Consider the following 25,072-nt stretch of genomic DNA (forward strand, 5'->3'; position numbering starts at 1 on the left):
AACATCATGCGATTTCGATGAGCGCCGGGCGGAAAATGTTTCCTTTTCACTCCAATAATAAGCCATGAAAATTTGAAGTTGATCCGAGTTCATTAAATGGATCCACACAACGCTTATATTTAAAATAATATATTCTCATAAGAACGACTGTTTTTTATCTCTTTTTGAAGTTTTTTGCCTTTGTTCCTTAAAATAGTTGTATATTTTGCGTCGAAATACTCTTTAGTTATAAAACTTTATCATTAAGGTCATTCACATATTACGTAACGCTAAATTTTAGCAGTTTTGAATTCCTCGCACCCCTAAATAACGCAAATTTGGATGGTGGCCTCGCGCAATGGAACTCTTTATTGATGGCCTCGCGCAATGGAACTCTCTTATCTCCCTCTTCTAAGTACGTTACGTATTAATGAATGACAACTTATGTTCGTTAGAGAATTTGAAGCTGTCATTCAGTGATTATATTCTTAAACGTACGTCATTGCAGCAACTGCGTGATGTGAAGCGTCACAATCGGATTGGTGAAGCAAAATTATTATTTTTTTTGTATGGATTTAATGTTAGTTTTAGTATTATTATTATTAAGTATTCTATGGAACAGTTCAGCATTAGTGATCTAAATTGACTAGGGCGGTGAATTTTATCAAATATAGTCGGTAGATCAAAGTGGTCCCCGTGGTTCTGTGGTTAACAATGTCGGTCGGCTAGCTCTCCCACACTGTTGTAATATCGGGTTCGATTCCCGGTCGGGTCGAGGATCTTTTCGAGCTAGAAATTTTCTAAACTCAGCACTGGGGCACGGTGTATCGTTGTACTTATCCTACAACATGCTAAATGAGCCGAAAACAATATCGATAACGAATTCTCTCAACTAATGTAGTTGCTAGAGATCGCATTAACTCCCCAGGCTAGCGTGCGATATTGTTTATAGTCGGTAGATCTCATGTTAATCGAATTGCAATTTATATGAGTTACAATGGAACAGCAAAGTTCTTGGGCGCGCTTAAAATTGATCCAAGCTCTGGCAAAAATATAGCCTGAGAAGTTCACAATACGCTAGTTGATTGGAATAATTCGGAAAAGTTTTGAAAACTAACCAATAGTTCTTGTTCTCTTCATATCTATGAACTTCTATACAAAATATATTACATACATGGCAAAAGCTTCGGATCTTAAGAACCTTTTTTCATACGTTCTACAAGAGCATCAAATGAAATCAACAGCCAATCAACTCATTCACAACTTCAATGATCCAAAAGTTCGCTCAAAATTGTTCGATGAAGATCGCAAGCAAATCAAGTAATTTTATACAATCAAGTTCGCGGCGATTATAAAGAGCTCTTGGAGTTAGCATTCACCTTTCTTGGTTGTGAAGTGACCCTTTTTTTTCACTTATCACACGCAAAATTCATGGTAAAAACATTTATTGCCTGAAAAAATATTTGCTCTGATCATTGACCATAAATTGCATTCGAGACATGTCCCTTTTATAGTCAAACTTCACATTCAGGTGTTTTTCGGATGTACGAATGCTATCCAATGTATTAATCAAGTTATGAATTTTCTACGTGATTCTTTCGCATATGCCGAAATTGACTCAAATTAACTATTGTCTGTCCTTTTATTCGCACAGGATACAGATCAGTAAAAGCAAAAGTAATAGAGGAACGACAGAATAATGTTACCAGGAATTCATAGCATTTAATGAGATTTTCTGGAAGTGACTATAAGAAGAAAATAACCTTAACATCCATACAGTTTTCGTTTTTTTTTTTCTTTTCAATATTAACAGCAAAATATTTACAAAATACCCCAAATCGAAGTACTTTATTTTTTTAGTCGCGAGCAACGGAAATCATCCTTAAATAATTTTATTTACTGCTTCCAAAACTCAATGTCAACTCGAAAATTTGCATACTTTGAATAAAGTAACGAAAAAAGGATACGAACCCAGTGCAAATTGCTACTCAGAGCTAAATAACGTGCAAGCAATGCTGACAGTTATCGCATATGTCGATATAATAGTACAGTATATTATTCCATACATACATCAGAACCGGATACTTGTCTAGTGACCGTCTATGCCATCTAGTGATGGTCCCGATCGGGTCGGCCTGTCAGTCTCGAGCGCGTAATCGAACAGTCCGGGTCAAAAGGCGTGCAGCCGGTCGAACGTGATGTGTATGTGCACCACATACCTACTTTAATTGTGAACGCCTTTCGAAAGTTTGGTGCCCGTAATCAGAGCTTTCTAATTAACGGCATTGTCGTGGAAAATATCTGCAGGATAAATCAGGTACAAATTAGGGTTCAAGGCTGTGATCAAAATCATCTAATTGCAGAGCCTGTGGGACAATAGAGCCTTTGAGCAGTAACGTTCGGATTGAACTCGAACAAAAGAATACAGCGAGTGAAGACAAATAAAAGTTGAATTTCAATTTCTGAATTAATTCCGTTGGAATAAATAACTTGCGTATGTGCAGAAGGTTTGAAACAAAATGTAAACCCATCGAAATGCGTCTGTCGTAAATAGGCTGGTTTCGTGCGATGTAAGTGCTGATAGCCGAAAAGTTCTCGAATATTGAGGAAAATTGAAAATGATAAACTATTCCTAGGGTGGCCTTCAGTTCAATAACAAAAAACAATGTATGGAATAAATTGTTTAGAATAGTCTGGTGTAAATGTTTGTACGCTTTGATTGAAACGACAATCATTGGGCAGCAGGTACTAGAATCGTGATAGTGGAGGACACTTCGCAAACGAACGCGAGAATATTCCGACCTTTTGCTCCGCCTGAAACACTGCTGAACGTAGACGGTGCCTGTGCAGACAGCGTGTATAGTGAAATTAGGAATCAATTAACCTCTGGTGATAGATCAAATGCGTGTATTTTGATAGCAGCAATCACTCATCGTACTTCGCAGTAACACTTAGTAATGTGATATTCAAAAGTTTTTAAATTTTCCTAAAAAAGCCGAGTCGTCCGAGTGCGAATTCCAATAAATAAGCGCCATGTTATGAAAGTTGAAAAAATATTGTCAGAATTATAAACAATAGAGCAAAATGCAAGTGATTATTCTAAAGTACGTGCAGGTTCTCTGTATAACGGTTTTCTTTTCCAACAACATCAACTGCGACAAATTGCTGCTTCACAACGAACAAGAAGATCAGCACCTGTACCGAACAGGCTCGTGTGCAGCACAGTGTTTAACGGAACAAAGTACTACAAAAGTGCAGGTTTGTAACTTTACAAATAATAAAAAAAACTGACGTTCAGCTTTCATGTATTTATTCCAGTCCCTGGAGTCCTGCTACAAATTGTGCTCAGAGAGTCCTGTCGAGAAGGGACGGACACTCGTGCAAGGAGCCGGGCTAAGCTTCCACATTAAGCTGATTTGTCGTGATAGTAATAGTTTGGTAATTCAAATATACCAATCTCAGGGCGAAGAAGTAAAACTTAACTCAAGTGTAATACAGAATGATCCGAAAAAGTCAAACAAATCAAACAAGAATCGAATCGAAGATTCAGTGAGTTCGTTCGGAAGTAAAGATATCGGAGGCAAAAATACAGCGCGAACCCGAAGGAGCATTTCAGCCAACAAAAACTATACAAATAATGACGCTGTCGGCTTTGTGATTGGTGATAATGTTACTGAAGACGAGTTTTACAATAGAAATAAGAGTGATGCAAATCGGAAATCTGGGACGCGTTACATCTTCTTGATCAAAATTCAAGAAAGTGGAAAAGAGTTCAGCGACAGAATTGTTTACTTGGTGAGTACCTCTACATCTGTATTTCCAGCATTTGAAATATGTTTACATTCCGTGTACAATGAGTGTTGTGTAAGAGAGTTGGACAGAGATGCGTTTTCCTATCTGATAGAAGGTTCGCTTCAAACAATTGACCTGGGTGGATCGTTTTTCCCTTGACCCTTCCCGGTTCTCATTCATATGTATTAGGATGCTGGTTAGGGTGTCCTAAAAAAATGATGTTGCAAAAGTTAAGGTGCTCAACCCTTGTTCGAAAGATAATGTTAACTATAGTATTTTTGAAGAAAATTTCGACTTTCAAAAAAATTACCTTTTCAAGCTAAATAACCAGGAGGTAATAAAAAATACCAATGTTCAGAAAAAAAATACATTTTTGGATGAGTGATAACTCAGTAGAAAGATTAAAAATTTGGAAAAATCTGGAAAAAGTTAGAACGAAAATTTGTTGCTTATAATATGTAGGAAATAGAACCATGATAACCTTAAATTTTGTCGAAGATACCTCGGGTCTATCCCAATCTAATTAAAAAGTAAATTCTCTATTTTATTCATTGGTGGATTAATCGCTCATCTTTCTGCATTTTTGAATATCCTGAAACTTCTCCGAATATATATAATAGCTATAATCAACATTTTTTCTCGTTCACAACATTTATTTGACACGGCACAATACAAAACAATGTTTTACGGAGTTGTCTTATGGTCTAGAGTATCTTATAAGCTAAAGGCAAATTTTTTATCCTCGCTGCCGACTCCAAGCTAGAACTAAATCTATTACTAAAATTAACGTGTTTTTTTTTATCAGAGACTCGTTTCGCTGTTAAATGGGCACCTTGATGCTCCTCAAGTAGCTATAAACATGTAATGTAATCAACATTTGAATCACTGTTTAATTAATTAGGTAGATTCATGAAGTTATTAATTTCGTTTAGTTTCTGCAGATTTATCGCGTTCTTAAACGTTGGTTTTCATTAGTTTTTCATTTTTAGCGTCCCGTCTTTTTATCAGCTACCCCTGTTGTACTGTGTTAAACATCATTATTTTCTCAGCGCGCCTCTCTGGTTGCTGTTTGCCATGTGAGCCGTTGCGGAACAGAGTGGTCTAAAGACCATTTTTTTCGAAAATGAGTTTTTTGCATAAACCGCATCTACTCAAGAAGCTGAAATTGGGAGATTAAGAAAACTTCGGAAAATCGAATTTTAAAGCTGATTTATTCCGTGTTGAATTTTCGTCCGAAACAGAATGGCCGTTTTGTTTCGGAACAGAGTGGTCTATGTACATAAATCTATGTAATACTATCTTGTAACACGTAACATGTAGCATATTACATGTGATAAGGAACATGCCACTTGTGTTTTGTACATGTCACACGTGATATGTAACATGCTACACGTAATGTAACACGAAAAATGTAACATGTAAAATATTATGTAATATGTAATATCTTGTGTTACATGTAATGTAACACGTGACATCTTACATGTGACATGCTATATGTATCATATAATATGTGACACTAGCCATTTTATGCGATTTACCGTCATTTTCTTTGTCGTTTACCGGGTTATATATATATATATATATATATATATATATATATATATATATATATATATATATATATATATATATATATATAAATATATATATATATATATATATATATATATATATATATATATATATATATATATATATATATATATATATATATATATATATATATATATATATATATATATATATGAAGTCAGAGTGGTCTATGTACATTGGTGAGATAAAATCACCGATTTCGCAAAGAAACTGTCAATTTTATGTATCCCATTGTTAAACCACTTCATAACCTTTATATTAGAACATTTTATTTGGAAGAATCCGTTGAACAGAGTTTTTTTCAGAGATTTTTCGAAAATTGCTTCTCCTGAACAATTTGCTCGATGGCACATAGACCACTCTGGTTCGCAACGGCTCATGTGGTCCCCGTGGCTCTGAGGTTAGCGTAGTCGGTCGGCTAGCTCTCCCACACGGTTGTCATATCGGGTTCGATTCCCGATCCAGTCGAGGAGATCTTTTCGAGCTAAAAATTTTCTCGACTCAGCACTAAGGCACGGTGTATCGTTGTACTTATGCAAATGCTACACATGCAAAATGTGCCAAAAAACAATATCGCTAACGAATTCTCTCAGGAGCGGGGGCCTAGTGTGGTTGGTAACGTCTCCGCCAACCACGCTCGACGCCTGGGTTCGAATCCCACCGCCGACATAGGTGTCGATGGTTGTGAGGTGGCGTGATCCACTCACAACCAACCCAACTGGTCTAGATTCATTCCTAGCCGACACCGGGAGATTTTCTGAGGCGAAAAATCTATGGGATCACGCCTTCCATCGCATTAGGAAGTAAAAGCCGTTGGCGCCGGTCCGTTAATAAAACGGGTCGTGAGTTAGGGTCCTGGGTGTGGAGTCGCCTCCCTGGGCGTCGGTGATTGGCCACAACAGTGGCGGAACTAGACCGACGGAAAATAAGCGAGAATAAAGAAAACGAATTCTCTCAACTAATCTAGTTGATCGAGACCCAAGGCTAAGCGTGCGATATTGTTGTTGTTGCCTAATTCCAGCCTTTTCTCGGTTAGTTTTACATTCAATTTTAATAACTCTGCTTTCTAGTATTCGTCATAATTCTCAGTTTTATTTTAGACTGTTTCACGTTCTAGCGATGTTTTTAACCCTTTCTCGGCCATGGTTACTCTAGAGCACCACAGGTTTCGATGCAAAAAGTTTACCGAAATATGAACCTTCGAACGGTTGCTTAGCAACATTAGTTTGGTTCAATCTGTATCAATACACATAGTAGGCGCTGCAGATTAACCAGTATTTATCGGTGTTGAAAGTTTGGTCCCTTTGGCTCTGTGTTTAGCGATGTCGATCGGTTAGCTCTCCCGATCAGCTAAATCTATCAGGATTGTAACATATGTTGATATTTTGTTACGATCTGTTTTTGTAATAACTTGTGTTCTGAACTTGGGCTCGTTAATATTTGAAATATCAAAAATTAAATATTATTGTATATCGCAAATATTAGTTATTTCTATAGTTAGTTAGTTAGTTATTTCTATCAAGCTCAGATTTATTTTTGTTGGCCGTTTATAATAATTATAATTAGATCGAGGTTCCACACGGTTGTGTCATTAGGTTCGATTGCCGATCGGGTCGAGGGTTTTTCTGGAGCTGGAAATTTTCTCGACCCACTGGGGCACAGTGAATCGTTGTACTTATCCTACAACATGCAAAATGTGCCAAAAAACAATATCGACAACGAATTCTCTCAACTAATCTTGTTCACCGAGACAGGCTGGCAAGCGATATTGTTGTTGAAGAATGTTTTCAACTATAAACGCACTCTGCTCTAGAATCGCCTTTGCATGTTTTAATTTATAATCCTGCCTTGTACGTAGCTTCAAAATCTTTCTTACAACATTTCGAATATCTTGGTGGGGGAGACCGACCTGATACCACATCGCAATGGCCTCTGACGCAACAATATCAGCTCTCTCGAAAATTGATTGTTTATCATTCTCACGATGGAATCGGTAGAGGAATAAAACCTCTTGTTCGGAAGAATGTGTCTTTGATAATTTTTTCTGGGAAGCGTCTGTTAAAATGTCTTTCTTAACTTTAAGTCTGGGCGACATCGTTCAGTCTTCAAAGAACTAAATACTGGTTAATCTGCAGCGCCTACTATGTATATTGATACAGATTTAAACAAACTAATGTTGCAGTCGTAGTCAAGAATGGTTGACTCGATGCTGCACATACTGAAGATTATCGCATTTTACAATATTCTTTCCATAATAAAATTCGAATAGCTCAACAACGGTTCAAGATAGGATTTTTGTGTCTTCTAGGAAGTTTTTCCTTACAAAATTTCCCATCTTGCTGCTGTATGGGATGGTTGCTAGCGTAAAGTTTGGTACGCTTTCTAAAACTTTAATTTCAGAAAACACCAAAATTAAGAATTTTCAGAAGATTTTCCAGATTTGTAACGATGAAATTTGAGCCACAACAAGCACTAACAAAAAAATACCCCAAAGCCCAAACTGAAGTAAAATGAGAAATTATAGCTTTTTAATCGTTCTTGGGAACTTTGGTGCCCCTAAACGTTTCGGAAGTGCCTCAAGTCTTCAATGGAGTTTTCCCGTAAGTAAACGGAAAAACGCCGGCAAACAATTGCTCTTCGGCCATTTGATGTACTTCCGAGGCGGCTAGGGGCATCAAAATTCGTAGGAACAGTCAAGAAGCTATTACCTTTGATTTTTGTTTGCAGTTTGAGCTCTAGGGTAAGTTCTTGGTAAAGGGATTCGAGAAAATGTATAATAATAAAAAAAGTTGCTGTCCGTACGCAACGATCAAGAAGGGATCAGCCGATCGGCGTGAAAATTTGTAAGTTGTGGTTTTTGGATCCCGGGTAGATTTTTATGCTGGTTTGATACCCCCCTCCTCTGGAAAGGAGAATTCCAATACAAATAAAACACAAATTTACGCATAACTCAAAAACTAATCGAGCAAATGGACCCAATTTTCCGCATGTGGAGGTTTTTGGAAGCAAAGAATATTGCTCTCCTTTCATTAGAAGAGGAGGGGTCTCATGCAAATGAAACACAAAATTCTGCAAAACTCGAGAAGTAATGAACCAAATGAAACCAAACTCAGTGTCTGGATTTTCTAAGGAGTAAAAAATATTTATATGGTAGTTTGACACCCCTCCCTACTCTGAAGGTGAGGGGTCCCATACAAATGAAACACAAATTTTTGCAAAATTCGAGAACTTATAAACTAACGGTTCCAAATTTGACATGGGGAAATTTTCAAGAGCAAGAAATATCTATGTGGTAGTTCAAGACCCCACCCTCCTCGGGAAGGAAGTGTTCCCATACAAATGAAACATAATTTTTTGCATAACTCTAGAACTAATCAAGCAAATGGAAATATTGGGAATTTGAGGATTTTAGAGTATAAGAAATATTTCTATGATGATTTGACATCTTTTTTTTTATTCTAGAAGGTGGGGGAGGGTGATCCCACACAAATTAAACACGTTCTTCAACCAATTTTTTGGCAAACAGCTTAAATTGATCGACATGATGCACAGAAGTTAAAAATCGACCCCATACACTATTTTGAATTCTTAGATGGCGACTTCCGATTGCTGGAAACCAGAATGATATCCAGAGGCAAGCTTGTAAATGATCACGGTAGAACCACTTTTCACTGCGATACTTTTTCCTCTAACGGTGGCATGGCTCGCTGTCTAAACACATTCTTGAACAAACATGTCAAACAAGTACTCTCCACCACGAGGTTTTTTTCTTCAAACGTATTTTGACATTTTTTCTAGAAATGAGAATTTCGCACGTTGTGTGCGGAGATTCTGGAAAATACGTATATCACTGTCCTTGTAATAAGATTTCTCAATTTAGATAGAACAAAGTAGACAGAAATAGGCCAAAATACCATCGTCAAACGAATGGCAGTGCATCTCTTTGAAGCTTTGAGGCGTGTGAGAAGCGACCGTTATTATCAAACAAAAATACCATCAAAACGGTAAGCGCCAGTTTGTTCGATATGATGCTTTTAATCTCTGGGTAAATTTTTAAAACAACCGTTGGTAGCATTTTTGAGTTACGTCCTTTTCATGATAAAACTAGCTGATCCGGCAAACTTCGTCTCGCCTATTTTTGTGTTTAGTTCAATAATTTTAAACATTCCGAATTCATTGATTTCTTGCGATTTGTTTATACTCTAAACACGACGATTCGGCCAAAGTCAAAAGGCAAATCGTTTGAAATGATTGGTTTTATCGGAATGACAACATCCTCGACTTTTGGCTTCTGTACATCACTTCTATTCTGAAAATATTCATATTGAGTGGTATTCGATCATTTTCAGCTGTTTTTCTGGCATCAATCTGATTCCGCAAATACCCATATTGGGTGGTGTTCAGTAATTTTGTTGTTTTCCAGTTGCTGACTGCGAAGCCGAAAGAAACTCCTCTGAGTAAACTAACAGTCGATAAAAAGTATAGTTTTCCAGAAAATAAAAGTGGTCATCTTTGAATTCTAAATAGTGTCCAGGGTCAACGCTTGGCTTCTATGCATCATCTCGATTACGGAAATATTTATATTAAGCAACTAGCTGACCCGGCAAACTTCGTACCGCCGCCTTGAGTTTTATTGACTGTTGTATTGCAAAAACTGAAATATCTAACTGCTGCTAAAAACATACCTACGATATGTTTCGGCTCCGATTTGTTTTTAGTTTTTTTTTCAATCCTGCGCTCGTAAAATTCTATGTTTTTATTTCATTGAACATTATGAAGCACCTTTCAACCATAATCAAATCATTTCAATACATTTCTGAAAATAAACAGTCATTTTTTTAAATATAGACTGTTCCGATACTTCTACCTGGCCAATCTCACTGGAACAGATTTTATAAAAAACTTCCGAATTCTAAATAATTCAAGCTTAAAATTCGGAATATACGAAACATGTGAAAGTGGTCAAGGCGGTCCTAGCCACTAAATTCTATATATTCCACAATGTCGGGGTCACAATGTCAGTCCATGTGAGAAGCATGAATACTCGGAGTTTATGCCACAAATTTTCAGTGACTGTCCTTGGGTTTTATCAATAGTCATCGCGAATGCGCGACGCACGGGAAATTGCAGACGTTTAAAATTTAACGGCAAATCGGTAGGAGTAATCGAGATACACGGGATTATTACGACTTCTCCTTTGTAGTTTCCTGTCAGAATTGTCGCTTCAAGGACATTTGCCATCGGGTAGTGGCAGCAATGCATTGGTGGTAAATTTGACCTTGAATCTATAAAGTAGTAGTATTTGAAAATATTTGATTAGCATTTTTCTCTCAATTGAGTGTTTAAGTTATTATATTTTATTTTTCTTTTGTTCAAGACTCGTTTAAAGACTATGGAAACTAAGTGTGTAACTGACGATTTTGAGATATATGGGGTGTCGAACGTCGTGCATTTCGAGCTCGTCTTGTTCTTAACCGATCGACTTCCCTTCGGGACTCGTATATTTCCTGACTTTTTAATATTCTATCTTCAGTGTTGCGGAGCCTGACACTTTTATTGACCTGCTACTACTCGTGTCTTAACTCGCAAAACTGGAACAAAAACAACGAATTTAATTTTAATTCAACGGCATGTTAAGTATTTGAACATTCCACTTACAACAACTTCATCTGAACAAAAAACACTTCGACCACAGCAGAAATTTGTCAAAGTCAACTGGAAGATATGCAAGAATCAGTTTGATCATGTAGATTAGGGAACATTCCTTTTATAAAATACCCTTAGCGACATCTTCGTTAGAAAGCATTCCCACTACATGTGGAAGAAAATTAATCGAAACCAACTGAAATCAGTATGAATACTCCACAGAATTCTTGCAAAAACACATTATTATTTTTAATCTATTATGTTTATTACGTACCGACAGTGTTTTCTTCTTTCTTGACAAACAGTCACAGCACAGCACATTAACAGAAACCGACGTTGAATTTAAGTGGCATCAACAGAAACCAATACGAAAATCGCATAGAACTATTCCATAAAATATTTAAAAAAAAATGAAGGCTATCGTTTAAGTACGCCCCGGTGATGAAAACTTGTTTCGAATTTTTCCGATCAAAGGCAACAAAAAATCGTTATTCACTAAAACTCACAGAAAACCTCTCAGAATCTCAGAAGGGCGGGAAATATCATGGGTCGGTTTTTCGGGTATTTTTTTTTTTCAAACATACATGATACCAATTGTTTTTCACGTGACCATGTGACATAAAGCTGTTTATGCGAGAATTTGCATGTTTAAGGTTCAATGCCACCAGTTATCAGGGCTTTGGGCATTATCGAATATCACCCAACTGCGGAGCGCGAAGGTACATACAGACGTTTGAAATTAAATGGTAAATTGGTAGGTACACGGAGCTTCGAAATTTTCGCTTCAATGACATTAATATTTCATCTGCTTTTTGAGGCAAATCTGCTGCCTAAGCACAGTGCAATTGACACTTCGAAACATTATAGTTTTCAGTTCAACAATTAATTGTAAATTCAGAGATTTGTAGGAATGCAATAGTGCCTATTTAACGAACGTTTTTTGAGAAGCAAAAACTACACGTTTCTTTTACCAGCTTACAGAATCATTGCAGCATGAGCAAATGTTTAGATCATTGACAGTCAGTGTGCATTTTAAAGAAAATTGAACAGATTGATTAGATTCGAGCAATGGTAAATTAAATCATCGCACATGTAGTGTTATTCTTGTTCTTTCTTTTCATTTATCAGATAAATAAAACGATTATATGCAACTTTGCTCAAATAAGCCAGAAATTTAATTTACATTATCGAGTATATGCCCTTGAATAAAATCAAAGCCACGTTGAGAGTATTCACATGCATGTTGAGTTTGCTGCTACCACGCTATAGCGCTTTTGCATAGAAAAGGTGTAGTAGGCAGCGAAAACGAATATCACCTAATACGTGAATCAATAACAGGTGCTTGTTTACTCAACTACGACGCCTCAATAACGACGCTACAACAACTTGTCTACCGGTCATAGCCTACAATCGTAGTAATCTAATGACGTTGTTCTTGGAGTAAAAGGCGGGAAAAACCGAAAATATATTTCATTTTTTTTCTAACTTTATCAGTTGATTATTGTTATTTTTATGGCCTATTAACTCGTCGAAGATGAAGACAAAACAAACACAAAAAGAATCATTCAAATCCGTTGATTCTACTTCGAGTGAAACGCCGTTATACAGACACCAACTTATTTTTATTTAATAGATGACCGATATTCTTAGCAAAAAAGTCATACAAACTCGACCAGTTATTGTTTCCAGTCTCTCAGATTTCAATAGTACTTTGTAGTTATAGATATTCTGCCAACCTAGAATTAATTTTCATAGCAAAAAGTAAGCTCAAGATTTGAAAAAGGGCGTGATTTCTTCATTCCAATATAAATTCTATTATTGAGAGGTTGCTCAACCGAATTCATCTCAATGAACGCATAAACAACCAACAATACATATACTCCGTTTTACGGTTGCAAAACTCGACTACGTAAACCGAAGATAAAGTTGAAATGAAGCTGTTACCAAAAAATATAACCTTTAACTACGCCACTGTGATACAGAAAAATATATTGCACGGAGAAAACCTCGTATTTGAGAACCAACGCATATAAATTGGCGTGGTGATCGAGTTTGGTATTTTGGAGTTTACTTACTTACTTTACTTACTTTAAAGGCGACAGACCGATTATCGATCCAGTGCCGAATCCAGAATACGTCGCCATGTCCCTTGGTCTTGGGCTGCTATGCTCCAATCGCCCCTAACACCTAATTCGCGTGCATCCTCGTCGACAGCACACATCCAACGAGTGCGGGGTCTACCTCGGAGTCGTCGACCTCTATCGGGATTCCTGCTAAATATAGCCTTCGCTTGACGCTCATCCGGCATTCTCGCTACATGCCCAGCCCACTGAAGCCTGCCGTGTTTTATCCGCTTGACTATATCCGCCGATTTGTATGCCTGGTACACTTCATGGTTCATGCGTCTGCGCCAAACACCATTTTCTAGTTTGCCGACAAGGATTGAACGCAAAATCCTACGCTCAAAAACACCAAGAGCTTGCCGATCAGCCTCTTTCAGCGTCCATGATTCATGGCCGTAGAGAGCCACCGGAAGAATCAGTGTTTTATAGAGTGCAAGTTTAGTTCGGATTTGCAGACTGCGGGACCTTAACTGGTTACGTAATCCGTAAAAGGCCCTGTTTGCGGCTGCTATCCGCCTCTTTATCTCACGGCTAACCTTGTTGTCACATGTCACTAATGTTCCCAGGTAAATAAATTCGTCGACTACTTCAAATGTTTCCCCATCTAGCACCACCGCAGCACCAACCTCCGACGGACTACCACGCACTCTGCCAGCCACCATGTATTTCGTTTTGGCAGAGTTTATGACAAGCCCTAATCTCGCAGCTTCTCTCCTGAGAGGTCCGAAGGCCTCTTCCACAGCTCTACGGTTGATACCAATGATGTCGATATCGTCCGCAAAACCGAGAAGCATGTGCGACTTCGTAATGATGGTTCCGCTTCTCTGCACACCAGCCCTCCGTATAGCACCTTCCAATGCGATGTTGAACAATAAGTTCGACAGCCCGTCACCCTGCTTCAAACCATCTAACGTCACGAACGAGTCCGATATCTCACCGGCTATCCTGACGCTTGAAGTAGAACCTGCCATAACTCATTCCTCTTGACTGAATCGTACGCTGCCCTGAAGTCTATGAACAGATGGTGCGTCTGCAAGTTATATTCTCGAAATTTATCGAGGATTTGTCGCAAGGTGAACATTTGGTCCGTCGTGGAGCGTCCCCCTCGAAAACCGCATTGGTACTCGCCAACAAAGGTCTCCTGCAACGGCCTCAGTCTGTGGAACAGGATGCGGGAGAGAATTTTGTACACGGTATTGAGAAGTGTTATGCCCCGATAATTGCTACAGTCCAGGCGATGGCCTTTTTTGTAGATCGGGCATATGAGACCCTCTAACCAGTCCGAGGGCAATTCTTCATCAGACCACACTCTCAGCATGATCCGATGGATGGCACGATACAGCTGTTCGCTCCCGACTTTGAAGAGTTCGGCGGGAATGCCGTCCTTCCCGGCTGCCTTGCAGTTTCTCAGCTCTTTCACTGCTTTCTTCACCTCGTCCATGGATGGTGGATCCACAGCTTGACCATCATTCTCAATAGTCATCCTGCTCCTTTCGACTCCACTGTTTCCCTCACCGTTCAACAGCACACTGAAGTGTTCCTTCCAACGCCTGGCCACCTCCGTTTTATCGGTTATCAGGTTCCCCTCCCTATCGTTGCACATGACAGGGGCTGACACGTTTCGATTCCTGATTCCGTTGACCTTCTTGTAGAAGCTCCTCGCATCGTGCCTGGAGAAGCAACCTGCCGCCTCCGCAAGGATACGCTCCCAATGCTGTCGTTTCTTCCGGCGATGGAGTCTCATTTCAGCGGCTCTTGCATCTCGATATCTACCCATGCTCTGACGAGTCACAGCCGTGGCCAACATGTGACCCCTGGCGCGGTTCTTCTCTTCCGTCACTCGCTGGCACTCAACGTCAAACCACTCATTGGGCGCAGCTGCCGCAGTTGTACCCAACACTTCTCGTGCTGTAGTGCTGATCGAACTGTGGATGTGCCTCCACTGTTCATTCAGGTTCCCTTCAGCTCTTTCCTCAATCCGTTCATCAACTTTCTGCGAGTACTCTGCAGCCACTCCTTCAGTTGATAGCCGCTGGATGTTCAACTGCATCCTCCTCGTTGCCTTGGATTTCAGCACGTTGGACAGCCTAGCGCGGATTTTGGCTACTACGAGATAGTGATCCGAGTCAACGTTCGGTCCTCTGAACGACCTCACGTCTGTACGTCTGAAAAGTGCCGTCCATCAATCAGAACGTGGTCAATTTGAGATCAGAGCTCTCCATTCGGGTGCATCCAGGTGTGCTTACGTATGTTCCGGCGTGCAAAATAAGTGCTACAGATAGCCATCCCACTAGCTGCAGCGAAATTAACAAGCCTCAGGCCATTGTCGTTCGTAGTAGAGTGGAAGCTTTCCCTACCAGTTGAGGGGCGGAAGAAGTCTTCCTGCCCGACCTGTGCATTTGCATCTCCGATGACAATCTTTATATCGTGTCCTGGGCACTCATTGTATGTCTTTTCCAGGAGCTCATAGAACTCCTCCTTTTCGTCATCGGGTTTCTCGTTGGTCGGTGCGTACACATTTATTAGGCTGTAATTGAAGAATTTACCCTTAATTCTCAACACGCATATACGGTCACTGATCGGCCTCCATCTAATGACACGCTTCATCTGTTTTCCAATTAGCACGAAACCGACTCCTCTTTCTGCTTTCACGCCGCCGCTAAAGTAGATGTGGTACTTAAATGAAGTGTCCGCAATAGGATCTACTGCTCGGAATTCGTGTTCTCCCGATTTCGGCCACCGCACCTCTTGGATAGCTGCAACCTCCACATTCACCTTCCGCAGCTCTCTAGCCAGGATACTTGCGCGTGCCGGTTCGAGTAGAGTCCTTACATTCCAAGTACCGAGTTTCCAATAATCGTTGTCCTTTTTCGTTCGCCTAGGTCCATGCCGATTATTCCGTTTCGTATTTATAACTGGATTGTTCGTAGTATTTAATATTCAGTATGCTGCGTTACTAGGGCTGCGATACCTACTCTCGCGACGGGGCTGCCGTCTTTGATATAGCTGGCGAGACACCGCGTTTCATGATTCAGCCGCCCGCTCCGAATCAGACGCTGTTGTACGCCGCCCCTAACATGGGGAAACAGCCGCGTACGTTCCCCCTTCCCAGTCAACATACGACCAAAGTTTCCACCGGGGTTGGTTACCCGATCTCCGCTAAGGTTACTCGTATCCCGGTCGGCACCACGTGGAGGTTGGGATAGGAGTTGCTGGACAGAGGTGAATGACCACAATAGGATCTCAAGTGACACGTGTCCAACCATTTGCCATTTTGGAAATTACAAAGAACAAATTCACTGTTGCTACACCCTCTTCCAGCCCACACTAATGAGATAGATAATCTGATAGAAATCTGTTGCTGTAGCATCTCTATGTACCGGTAATCAAATTATTAGTTATTTAATGATGACATAACTAATATTCCCCTTCTTCTTCCACTTTACTACACCACTAAGTTATGGGAAAGTCTCAGATGGCACAGTAATATCAACAAACCCCGCCTCATACCCAAAAACCTTTGTATATAAAATTTGCATTTTATACTCAAAAAAGCCTAAGGGCAAATTTACACGATAATCGGTTCAGTAGTTTCCATAGGGAATAGGCAAAGAGGTGGACAGACAAACAAAGGTGCCTACTATGATTCAAATTTTCTAACGCAAACATTTGACATTTCTGTCAATTTTCAACGCCTACTACAGTTTAAGGGTTTTCTTTAGTATTCACAACATAACTTGAATTAAACTTTTGACCACTGTATTACATAAGTTTTATTGAGATGAAGAAGTTACGCCCTTCCCAAACCTTAGGCTTGTTTTTTGGTTATGCAATTTGCTTATAGGTAGGTAAAATACCTATACCTACAAAGTACCATTGAAATCTGAGAGACTAAAACCAATTACTGGACGAGTTTGTATGACTTTCCTAAGAATATCGGTCATTTTGACAAAAAAAATGGACGTAACTCAGAAATGCTTCCAACGATTTTTTCGAAGATTTACCCAGAGACGAAGAACATCATAACGAACAAACAAACCGGCGTTCACCGTTTTGATGGTTTTTCTTGTTTGATAATAACGGTCTGTGAGAGCACCGTGAAACAGCCTTATGTAGATTAACGTTAAACCTGCGGTTGTAGCTTTGTACACTACCCTTTCTGATTATTAAATGTATACTTATGAACATTTCGATGTTCCTGCAGTCGGATGCAACAATTTTCTCGAAACAGTATCAATTGTGATTTTCGTTTGATTGATTTCTAGGCTAACCAGACGCACCGTTTTGAACGGGACAGCACCGTTTTGACGTAGAACTACGTTTTACTTTAGCAAACCACACAGGGATGCAAACTGAGAAACTGGGACGAAATTTGTCCCTTTTCAAATGCTTATAGGTCGGTTGGTTTTCAACCGATTTTCTTCATTCTTGCAGCAATCGATTGGAAAACTATACACGCATCTGCCCAAATGCAGAAAAATGTTGTTTGAATCTACGAACTATTGCACTATTGAAAATTGTCAAGCCTTGTTGAAATAAAAATAACCTCTCTGATTGGCCGCTTGCTTGCTGTGTGTGTATGATATGGTATGATGGGTGTATGGTATGATGATATGGTATGATGTGTGTGTGTCTGTATGATATGGTATGATGTGTATGTGTCTGTATGATATGGTATGATGTGTGTGTGTCTATGATATGGTATGATTTGTGTGTGTGTGTGTGTGTGCTGTGTATGGTTTTTAACTCGGCACGTTCTGCTAACTGCTGAATCCGGTTCATGAAATTCACAACCCTTCATTAGTAGACATTATAACTCATTACCCAAGTAAAAATATTGGTTTTATCAGTTTCATAGCGCTCAATACAGCCAAAAAATCGGTATGGAACTTTGATAAAACCAGTTGTGTTACTAGGCTAATGAAACATTCAATGCATTTGTTAATAGTGTACGTAGTTCTACGTCATTTATGCGGTCGTGTCTTGGATACAACATCCTACTTTTTTCGACTGTTTTTAACCGTCCCGCCGTTTTACCATTTAGTACCGTTTTGAACCGTTACTCCTTACTCCTTGAAAAAAATCTTAAATAGAGCTTCGCATTGAAATTCCCCTAAATGGAAAATAAATTTCCAAGCAGCCAGGATTTTCTAATATTATTGAGTACGTTTTTTGCCTTTCTGACAGTACCATACTACTGGAAGGACATCCTAGCGTGAATTGATGAAAAAGTCGCGATTGACAGTTGAGACCATGAGAATTGTTAGTCAAAAGCTCGATCATCATGTGACAAATTTCAGGAACTCATTGCAAAAAATCACACTTTTCTGGATCGAGCATGTTCATCAAAGCAACGAATAATTGTTTGTATGCTTTGGTTAGTAAAAATTTTCAAAAATCCCGTTTTTGGAACCCATTTGTATTTCTGAACGCAACATCTCCAAAAGAGAAACTCATTTCGAATGTGTGTTCGAATGTTTTCCAGGAACATGAGTGCACTTGCAAGCTTGGCGGTGAAAAAACATAGATGTCCGATTATGTAATCGGACAAAATTATGCATGCATAAACCAATGTACTACAAGAAACGATATTTTAGGCGAAATTCAAGGCCAGAATGTTCTCATTCATTCAATAAAACCTATAATTTCAAACAATTTGCTTTCTATGTTATAACGTATCCAATATCAGATTCGACATGCATTTGCAGAACAGATTTGCAAATCGCAAGATCAATTTTTGGAAGTATGTGGAATCAATAAAGAATTCATATGCCCTCAATATTTCAAATACAGGTTTTTTTACGCGGGGGATACGTACCTTGTAAAAAAACGCGTTAATTCGAAAACCCGTGTAAAAAACCGCGTTAATTCAAAAATCCGCGTAAAAACCGCCGTAATTCAAAAATCCGCGTAAAGTAAACCATCAAAAAAGATTTTAGAAAAAAAAACATGACGCTTTATGACCAGTGTTTAAAATTGTCCTCTTTGACGGTCATTCCGGATCTTTTGGAGGGCGGAGGGTTTTGACGTAGAACTACGTTTTTCTTTAGCCTACCACATAGGGATGTAAATAGGAAAACTATTACCGAAAAGGGGACGAAATATGTCCCTTTTTAAATGCTTATAAATCGGTTTGTTTTCAACCGATTTCCTTCATTTTTGCAGCAATTGTTTTGAAAATTATACACGCATCCACCCAAATGTAGAAAATTGTTGATTGATTAAGCAAACTATTGTACTATTGATAATTGTCAAGCCTTGTTTAAACAAAAATTACGTCCTCTGATTGGTCGTTATATGATTGCTTCCCAAGCACGGTCGACAGAATCATATACCTTGCAATTGAAAACATGCTATTTTTGGCCTATATAAGAGCCTGTTTCAGCCGAAGCCGCTCATAATAGTTCTAGACAGCGACAACAGCAGTCGTCCTCCCGCAGCAGCAGCACTAGCCCTCTGGTTGGTCACCACGTCTCAGGAGCAGCGCGGTTCTTCTCAGCGTGCCTCGCCAGACTGCCATTATTCCCCCGTGTTAGGGCAGCATGAAGATCGTCATCACCAAATCCAATTTTGAACAGCAAAATGCCTTTTTCCAAGGCAAATAAACAAGTCATTGAAAGTTAATAATTTTTGACAACGTAAGCAAGCATTCTGTGTGGATTCTAGCAGTTACATCTGTCGCGGCCGTCCAATTCACAGAAGGTGAAACAGCTTCCACAGTGCATGTTGTCCGTGTATCTTAACTCCCCCACTGTTGGGGCACAAAGGTTGCGATTAGCAACCGATATTGAACAGCAAAATGCCTTTTTTCAAGACAAATAAACAAGTAATTGAAAAACTGGGACGAAATTTGTCCCTTTTCAAATGCTTATAGGTTGGTTGGTTTTCAACCGATTTTCTTCATTCTTGCAGCAATCGATTGGAAAATTATACACGCATCTCCCCAAATGCAGAAAAATGTTGTTTGAATCTACGAACTATTGCACTATTGAAAATTGTCAAGGCTTGTTGAAATAAAAATAACGTCCTCTGATTGGTCGCTTGCTTGCTGTGTGTGTATGATATGGTATGATGTGTGTATGATATGGTTAATGTGTGTAAGTGTGTATGATATGGTATGATGTGTGTATGGTATGATGATATGGTATGATGTGTGTGTCTGTATGATATGGTATGATGTGTGTGTGTCTATGATATGGTATGATTTGTGTGTGTGTGCTGTGTATGGTTTTTAACTCGGCACGTTCTGCTAACTGCTGAATCCGGTTCACGAAATTCACAACCCTTCATTAGTAGACATTATAACTCATTACCCAAGTAAAAATATTGGTTTTATCAACGTTTTATAGCGCTCAATAAGCAAAAAAAGCGCTATGAGAATATGATAAAACCAGTTGTGTTACTAGGTTACTAATGAAACACTCAATGCATTTGTTAATAGTGTACGTAGTTCTACGTCATTTATGTGGTCGTGTCTTGGATACAACCTCCTACTTTTTTTGACTAAGTCTTTTACACCTAGACGTTTTTGGTTCCCAACGCGCGTTCATTCGAAAACCTGCGAAAAAAAACCGCGTGAATTCAAAAATTCGCGTAAAAAACCTGGCTGTAATTAAATGAAGAGAGAAAAGATGGGCAGGATGAAGTTTACCGGGTCAGTTTACATAAGTTATAAATCTTACAAATTGAAGAAAAAACTTTCAAAACTAAAAAAAATCTTAAATAAGTACAAAAATATCTCGCTAAGATTCTAACAGATGAATTCTGGACAAGCAGCGAGTCCAGTCTGAATAAATAAATTGTTTGATTTTTTTACTTAGTTTTTACCTTTATTTAACATGATATAAACTGAGTTGGGGTGGATGAAATGAGAAATTTTACGATGCTTTATTATAGCAGGAGGAAGAGGGTAAGTTCCGAAACAAATCCTAACGTGAATGACATCTAAGCAATATTCAATTTATTTCGTCGTTCAATGAAGGAAAGAAGTGTGTTTGTGATGAATGTTCGAAAAAAAAATCATTCAATCACGCTGTGGATTGTTATACTTATACTTACTCATGTGAACAATATTTAAACAAGAAATTATCTACATTCATGAATAGGTTACTTCACAATTACTGATTTTGAAAGCATTTGTCTTTGTTTCTGCGAGAAATGCAAATGCCAATTCACTTGTCTCTGTACAATAACATGGAAGGAGAATAATTTCATTTATTTCACAAAATTTCAATCATTATCTATGAAGCGTATTAGTCATAGATCTGTTAGAAACAGATTAGTATAGTTATTATTGTAATTCTTTCAGAATTAACTAAGAGATTAGCTTCGATTTGAATATTTTAATTTTTTTATTTTTACGGTACCACTGGCTAAAGAAACTTTTCAGAATGACACCCTGTGTTGATACGCCTAATGCGCCTAATATCGTTTTTATAAATAATAAAATCCGCAAGTCCAGCATCACTGCCTATGACCCACCCACAACATCCTGACTGAAAGCATATTCATTCACAGCTCATTAGACTGTGTCACTTTTCTTTTCTTCTCTTCAAAAACTTATTATGTATCTTCATTTATCGGTTTGATTGAGTGTCATATTTTTGCAGTTGAAGCTAAATAACAATGTTCCATTTGCCAATATATAGGATGTAAACTAAAAGTACACTGACCTATTCTAAGCTGTGGATGTATAAGTGTTGCAGAAATAATATCAATAATACAAATAAGCACAAGGTAGACAGGTCGATTTTCACTGTAGAGGGGAATTGTATTGTTTTCTTATCGCAGCTTAAAGCCTAAAGCCATATACACTTTCGCCCAATTGGTTGATTGAACTTTAACGTATCGGCTCGGCTCGGCAGGCAAAAAACAACTGCTGGTTGTGGGTGATATGATTTTGCGATTGACTACCCATCTCAAAGCTGCCTAGAAGAGGTAAGATTTCAGCTCACCTCTCAGTCGCATCCAGGCAGCAGGATGATTGAGTACACGGAGCAGTATTTCCGCGGGCTCGATCTGTGGTCGCTGTGGGTAGATCAGGCGTTTCTCAATGCCAGCATCGATGGCTTGAGAAATTACTTCTTGTATTCTCTGTCGGAAGATTGTGAAAAGGTATTTGGTTTAAGTTTACTTTAAAAAAAACCTTACGTTTCAATAGTTCTATGATTGCAGTGTCCTTACACCAGGCTACATGAGATTAAAAACGAAGAAGACAGTGGCAATGTACTCGAACTGGATGTAGCACGGAGGTTGAATTTCAAAATATTCGAGCACAATCTCGGAAAATATGCTTTCGATAATGAGTATGAAATGATTTAAATAACAATTCTCTCGCTTATCAACCGAATCGGTTGTATCACTTTTTGTTTTCAAGATCTTTTGTGTGCCAATTGAGTGCGGCATTAGGGGAATTTGGTGTGTATGATTTGCGTATCAAAGAAGGAGGTATCACATCTTGTACGCTCGAAACCGCTAAGGAACCCGTCAATATTTATCTGCGTAAGTTACGTTAGATAATTTTAGCACGGTTTGTATTGCTGATAGGAGGTTATTTCATTGAAAGTATCTTGACAAATTGTTAGAGTTCAATTACAATCTTCGATTCACAAATATCTCCTAATATTTTTAAACTGAAGAAAACTTACCTCACCACACACACTTGATACACCCCGATAGCTTTCCTCACGATTGCACTGATAATCATTTGCCTCCTGATATTGGTTGTGCTTGGCAAAAAGCTACTGCAACGGTTTCACCAACCCTCCCGCGATGCTGAGTTGGCGCCAGCCAGTCCGGAAAGCACCAAGGCAGCGGCAGGCGCAGCGAAAACTCGCCTCCGCAGCTTGGATACCTTTCGGGGCATCGCAATCATGCTGATGATCTTCGTCAATAGTGGTGGCGGCCAGTACTGGTGGATCGAACATGCCACTTGGAACGGACTGCATGTAGCAGACTTAGTTTTTCCGTGGTTTCTGTTCATAATGGGTGTATGCATTCCGATTTCTCTACGTTCGCAGCTCAATAGAAATGTACCGAAGGCTACAATACTGAAGAATATTACGATTGTGAGTTGACAATCTGGTTTGCTTTTAGGTGGAAATAACGTAATCAACTTATTTTTTAGAGATCAATCAAATTGTTCTGTATCGGGTTATGTCTCAATTCAATGAACGGACCTACGCTGTCGGAATTGCGCATCTTCGGAGTCCTGCAAAGATTCGGCATTGCCTATTTAGTTGTATCAGTGATTCATTTGTACCTGTACCAGGAGAATGTTCAATTTGAACATCCTTTGGTGAGGCGTAACATCGACATCGCACGGCTTTGGAAGCATTGGCTCGTCGTTGGATCAATAATATTGGTCTACTTACTGATAATGTTCTTAGTGCCAGCCCCAGGTTGTCCAAGGTATTTTAGGATTTTTAAGTATCAGGGTTTCTTGACAACCACATCTTTATTCTAGTGGATACTTTGGACCAGGTGGTAAACACTTCATGACTGCTTACCAGAACTGTACTGGCGGTATTACCGGTTACATAGATCGATCGATACTCGGGGATAGTCACCTGTATCAGCATCCAACAGCTCGCTACATGTACGACGCACTATCTTTTGATCCAGAAGGACCGTTTGGTTGTTTGCCAACAATTTTCCAAGTATTCCTAGGATTACAGTGCGGAGTTCTCATGCTTACGCATACACAACCGCTAGCACGAGTGAAAAGACTGATCACTTGGGCCACAATACTGGGTCTGCTCGGTGGGATCCTGTGCGGATTCAGTAAAAACGACGGATGGATTCCGGTTAACAAAAATCTCTGGTCGGTGTCGTACGTTCTAGTGACTGCATCATTGGCTTTTTTGTTACTGTTGATCTGTTACTTGCTCGTTGATGTCAAGGGATTCTGGAATGGATCTCCCTTTCTGTATGCCGGAATGAATGCTATCATTTTATACGTTGGTCATACCGTTTTTCACAAAATGCTACCTTGGCACTGGAATATAGGTAGAATGAATACTCACTTTATGCTAACACTGGAAGCCCTCTGGAATGCTGCATTGTGGAATGTGATTGCGTTTGTGCTTTATAGGAAGAAATTATTCTATAGTTTGTAACCAATGTTTCGCGGATAATATATGCTACATTGACTACTGAGGGAGTTTCACAATCTTCTGAGAACACGAACTCTGCTTAATGTGTACTATATAATTTATCTTACACACTAACAGTGGATTTTGTCTTACCACTAAATAATAATAATGGCTGCATTTATATTAGTATTTTCAAATTGTAAAAAGATCGATATAAAATACTGTGAGCTCAATACGGTTCACGTAGAAAAACCCCGGCAACAACTAAGTAGTGTAGTCTTTTGAGTAGCTAAAGTGCGTTTGTTTTTTTTTTCTCGCTTGGGTTCTATGAAATGCTGCAATCCCAGCATACAAGCGAATAATACAGACAGGTTACCAATTTATCTTCCTTCTGGGTAAGATTTTCTTCGTCGTCGTCAACCTGTCTTAGGCTCTGCCTTTTGTTGCTCTTTTTCTTCGATCGAAACGTATCCAAGCGAGGCCCATCTGCGGTCGGGTGCAGTTTAACCGCATCAATCACATCGCTGTCGTTGATGTGGTCGATGGAGTCAATATTCTCGCAGCTGTTCTTCTTGGAATTGTTGTAACTATTGCGTCGCAGCCGGCGTCTGGTTTCACCGATAGCCAGCGTGGCCGAATTGTGCATATAGTCTGCGGATCGGCTATCGTTGTTCGAGGACATCAGCGAGGACGACGACTCCGCGTTCGAGTAGTTTCGGTTCTTTTCCTCGTCGATAAGTTCCAACGTCTCGAACTGATTATTACTTGGAATGTCTTTCTGCAAAAAAGGAATGTTCATTTAAAATTTCAGCTTTGAACTTCTTCGATTTATTAACGTCTAAACGA

The 25,072-nt window shown here is 39.1% G+C and overlaps 3 protein-coding genes across 5 annotated transcripts in view; 2 read left to right on the forward strand and 1 right to left on the reverse strand.

Annotated features, from left to right (window-relative positions):
• Positions 1 to 2,048: 2,048 nt before the first annotated feature.
• Positions 2,049 to 25,072, forward strand: part of LOC129721444 (tyrosine-protein kinase receptor torso-like) — a 91,803-nt gene continuing 68,779 nt past the window's right edge. Inside the window, exons 1-3 of one of the 2 annotated variants that reach the window (XM_055673998.1) lie at positions 2,049 to 2,296; positions 2,975 to 3,237; positions 3,298 to 3,774. In XM_055673998.1, the coding sequence (XP_055529973.1) occupies positions 3,064 to 3,237; positions 3,298 to 3,774 (651 nt within the window). In that variant the 5' untranslated portion in view covers positions 2,049 to 2,296; positions 2,975 to 3,063. Of the gene's footprint in view, positions 3,238 to 3,297; positions 3,775 to 25,072 lie in introns of both variants that reach the window. The other variant, XM_055673997.1, reaches the window with a different exon arrangement.
• Positions 21,666 to 24,286, forward strand: LOC129721445 (heparan-alpha-glucosaminide N-acetyltransferase). 2 transcript variants are annotated; one of them, XM_055674001.1, is made up of 7 exons: positions 21,666 to 21,869; positions 21,924 to 22,247; positions 22,308 to 22,438; positions 22,510 to 22,634; positions 22,812 to 23,200; positions 23,260 to 23,543; positions 23,599 to 24,286. In XM_055674001.1, the coding sequence occupies exons 2-7, from the start codon at positions 22,113 to 22,115 to the stop codon at positions 24,248 to 24,250; spliced, it is 1,716 nt and encodes a 571-aa protein (XP_055529976.1). In that variant the 5' UTR covers positions 21,666 to 21,869; positions 21,924 to 22,112; the 3' UTR covers positions 24,251 to 24,286. The 2 variants fall into 2 exon arrangements, with proteins under 2 accessions (XP_055529976.1, XP_055529975.1); XM_055674000.1 differs by having other exon boundaries at positions 21,666 to 22,247.
• Positions 24,327 to 25,072, reverse strand: part of LOC129721446 (uncharacterized) — a 37,354-nt gene continuing 36,608 nt past the window's right edge. Inside the window, exon 4 of the mRNA XM_055674002.1 lies at positions 24,327 to 25,004. Coding sequence (XP_055529977.1) covers positions 24,552 to 25,004 — 453 coding nt within the window. The 3' untranslated portion in view covers positions 24,327 to 24,551. The remainder of the gene's footprint in view (positions 25,005 to 25,072) is intronic.

Source organism: Wyeomyia smithii, chromosome 2, assembly GCF_029784165.1.
Source record: "Wyeomyia smithii strain HCP4-BCI-WySm-NY-G18 chromosome 2, ASM2978416v1, whole genome shotgun sequence".
In the NCBI taxonomy this organism is placed as follows: Eukaryota; Metazoa; Arthropoda; class Insecta; order Diptera; family Culicidae; genus Wyeomyia; species Wyeomyia smithii.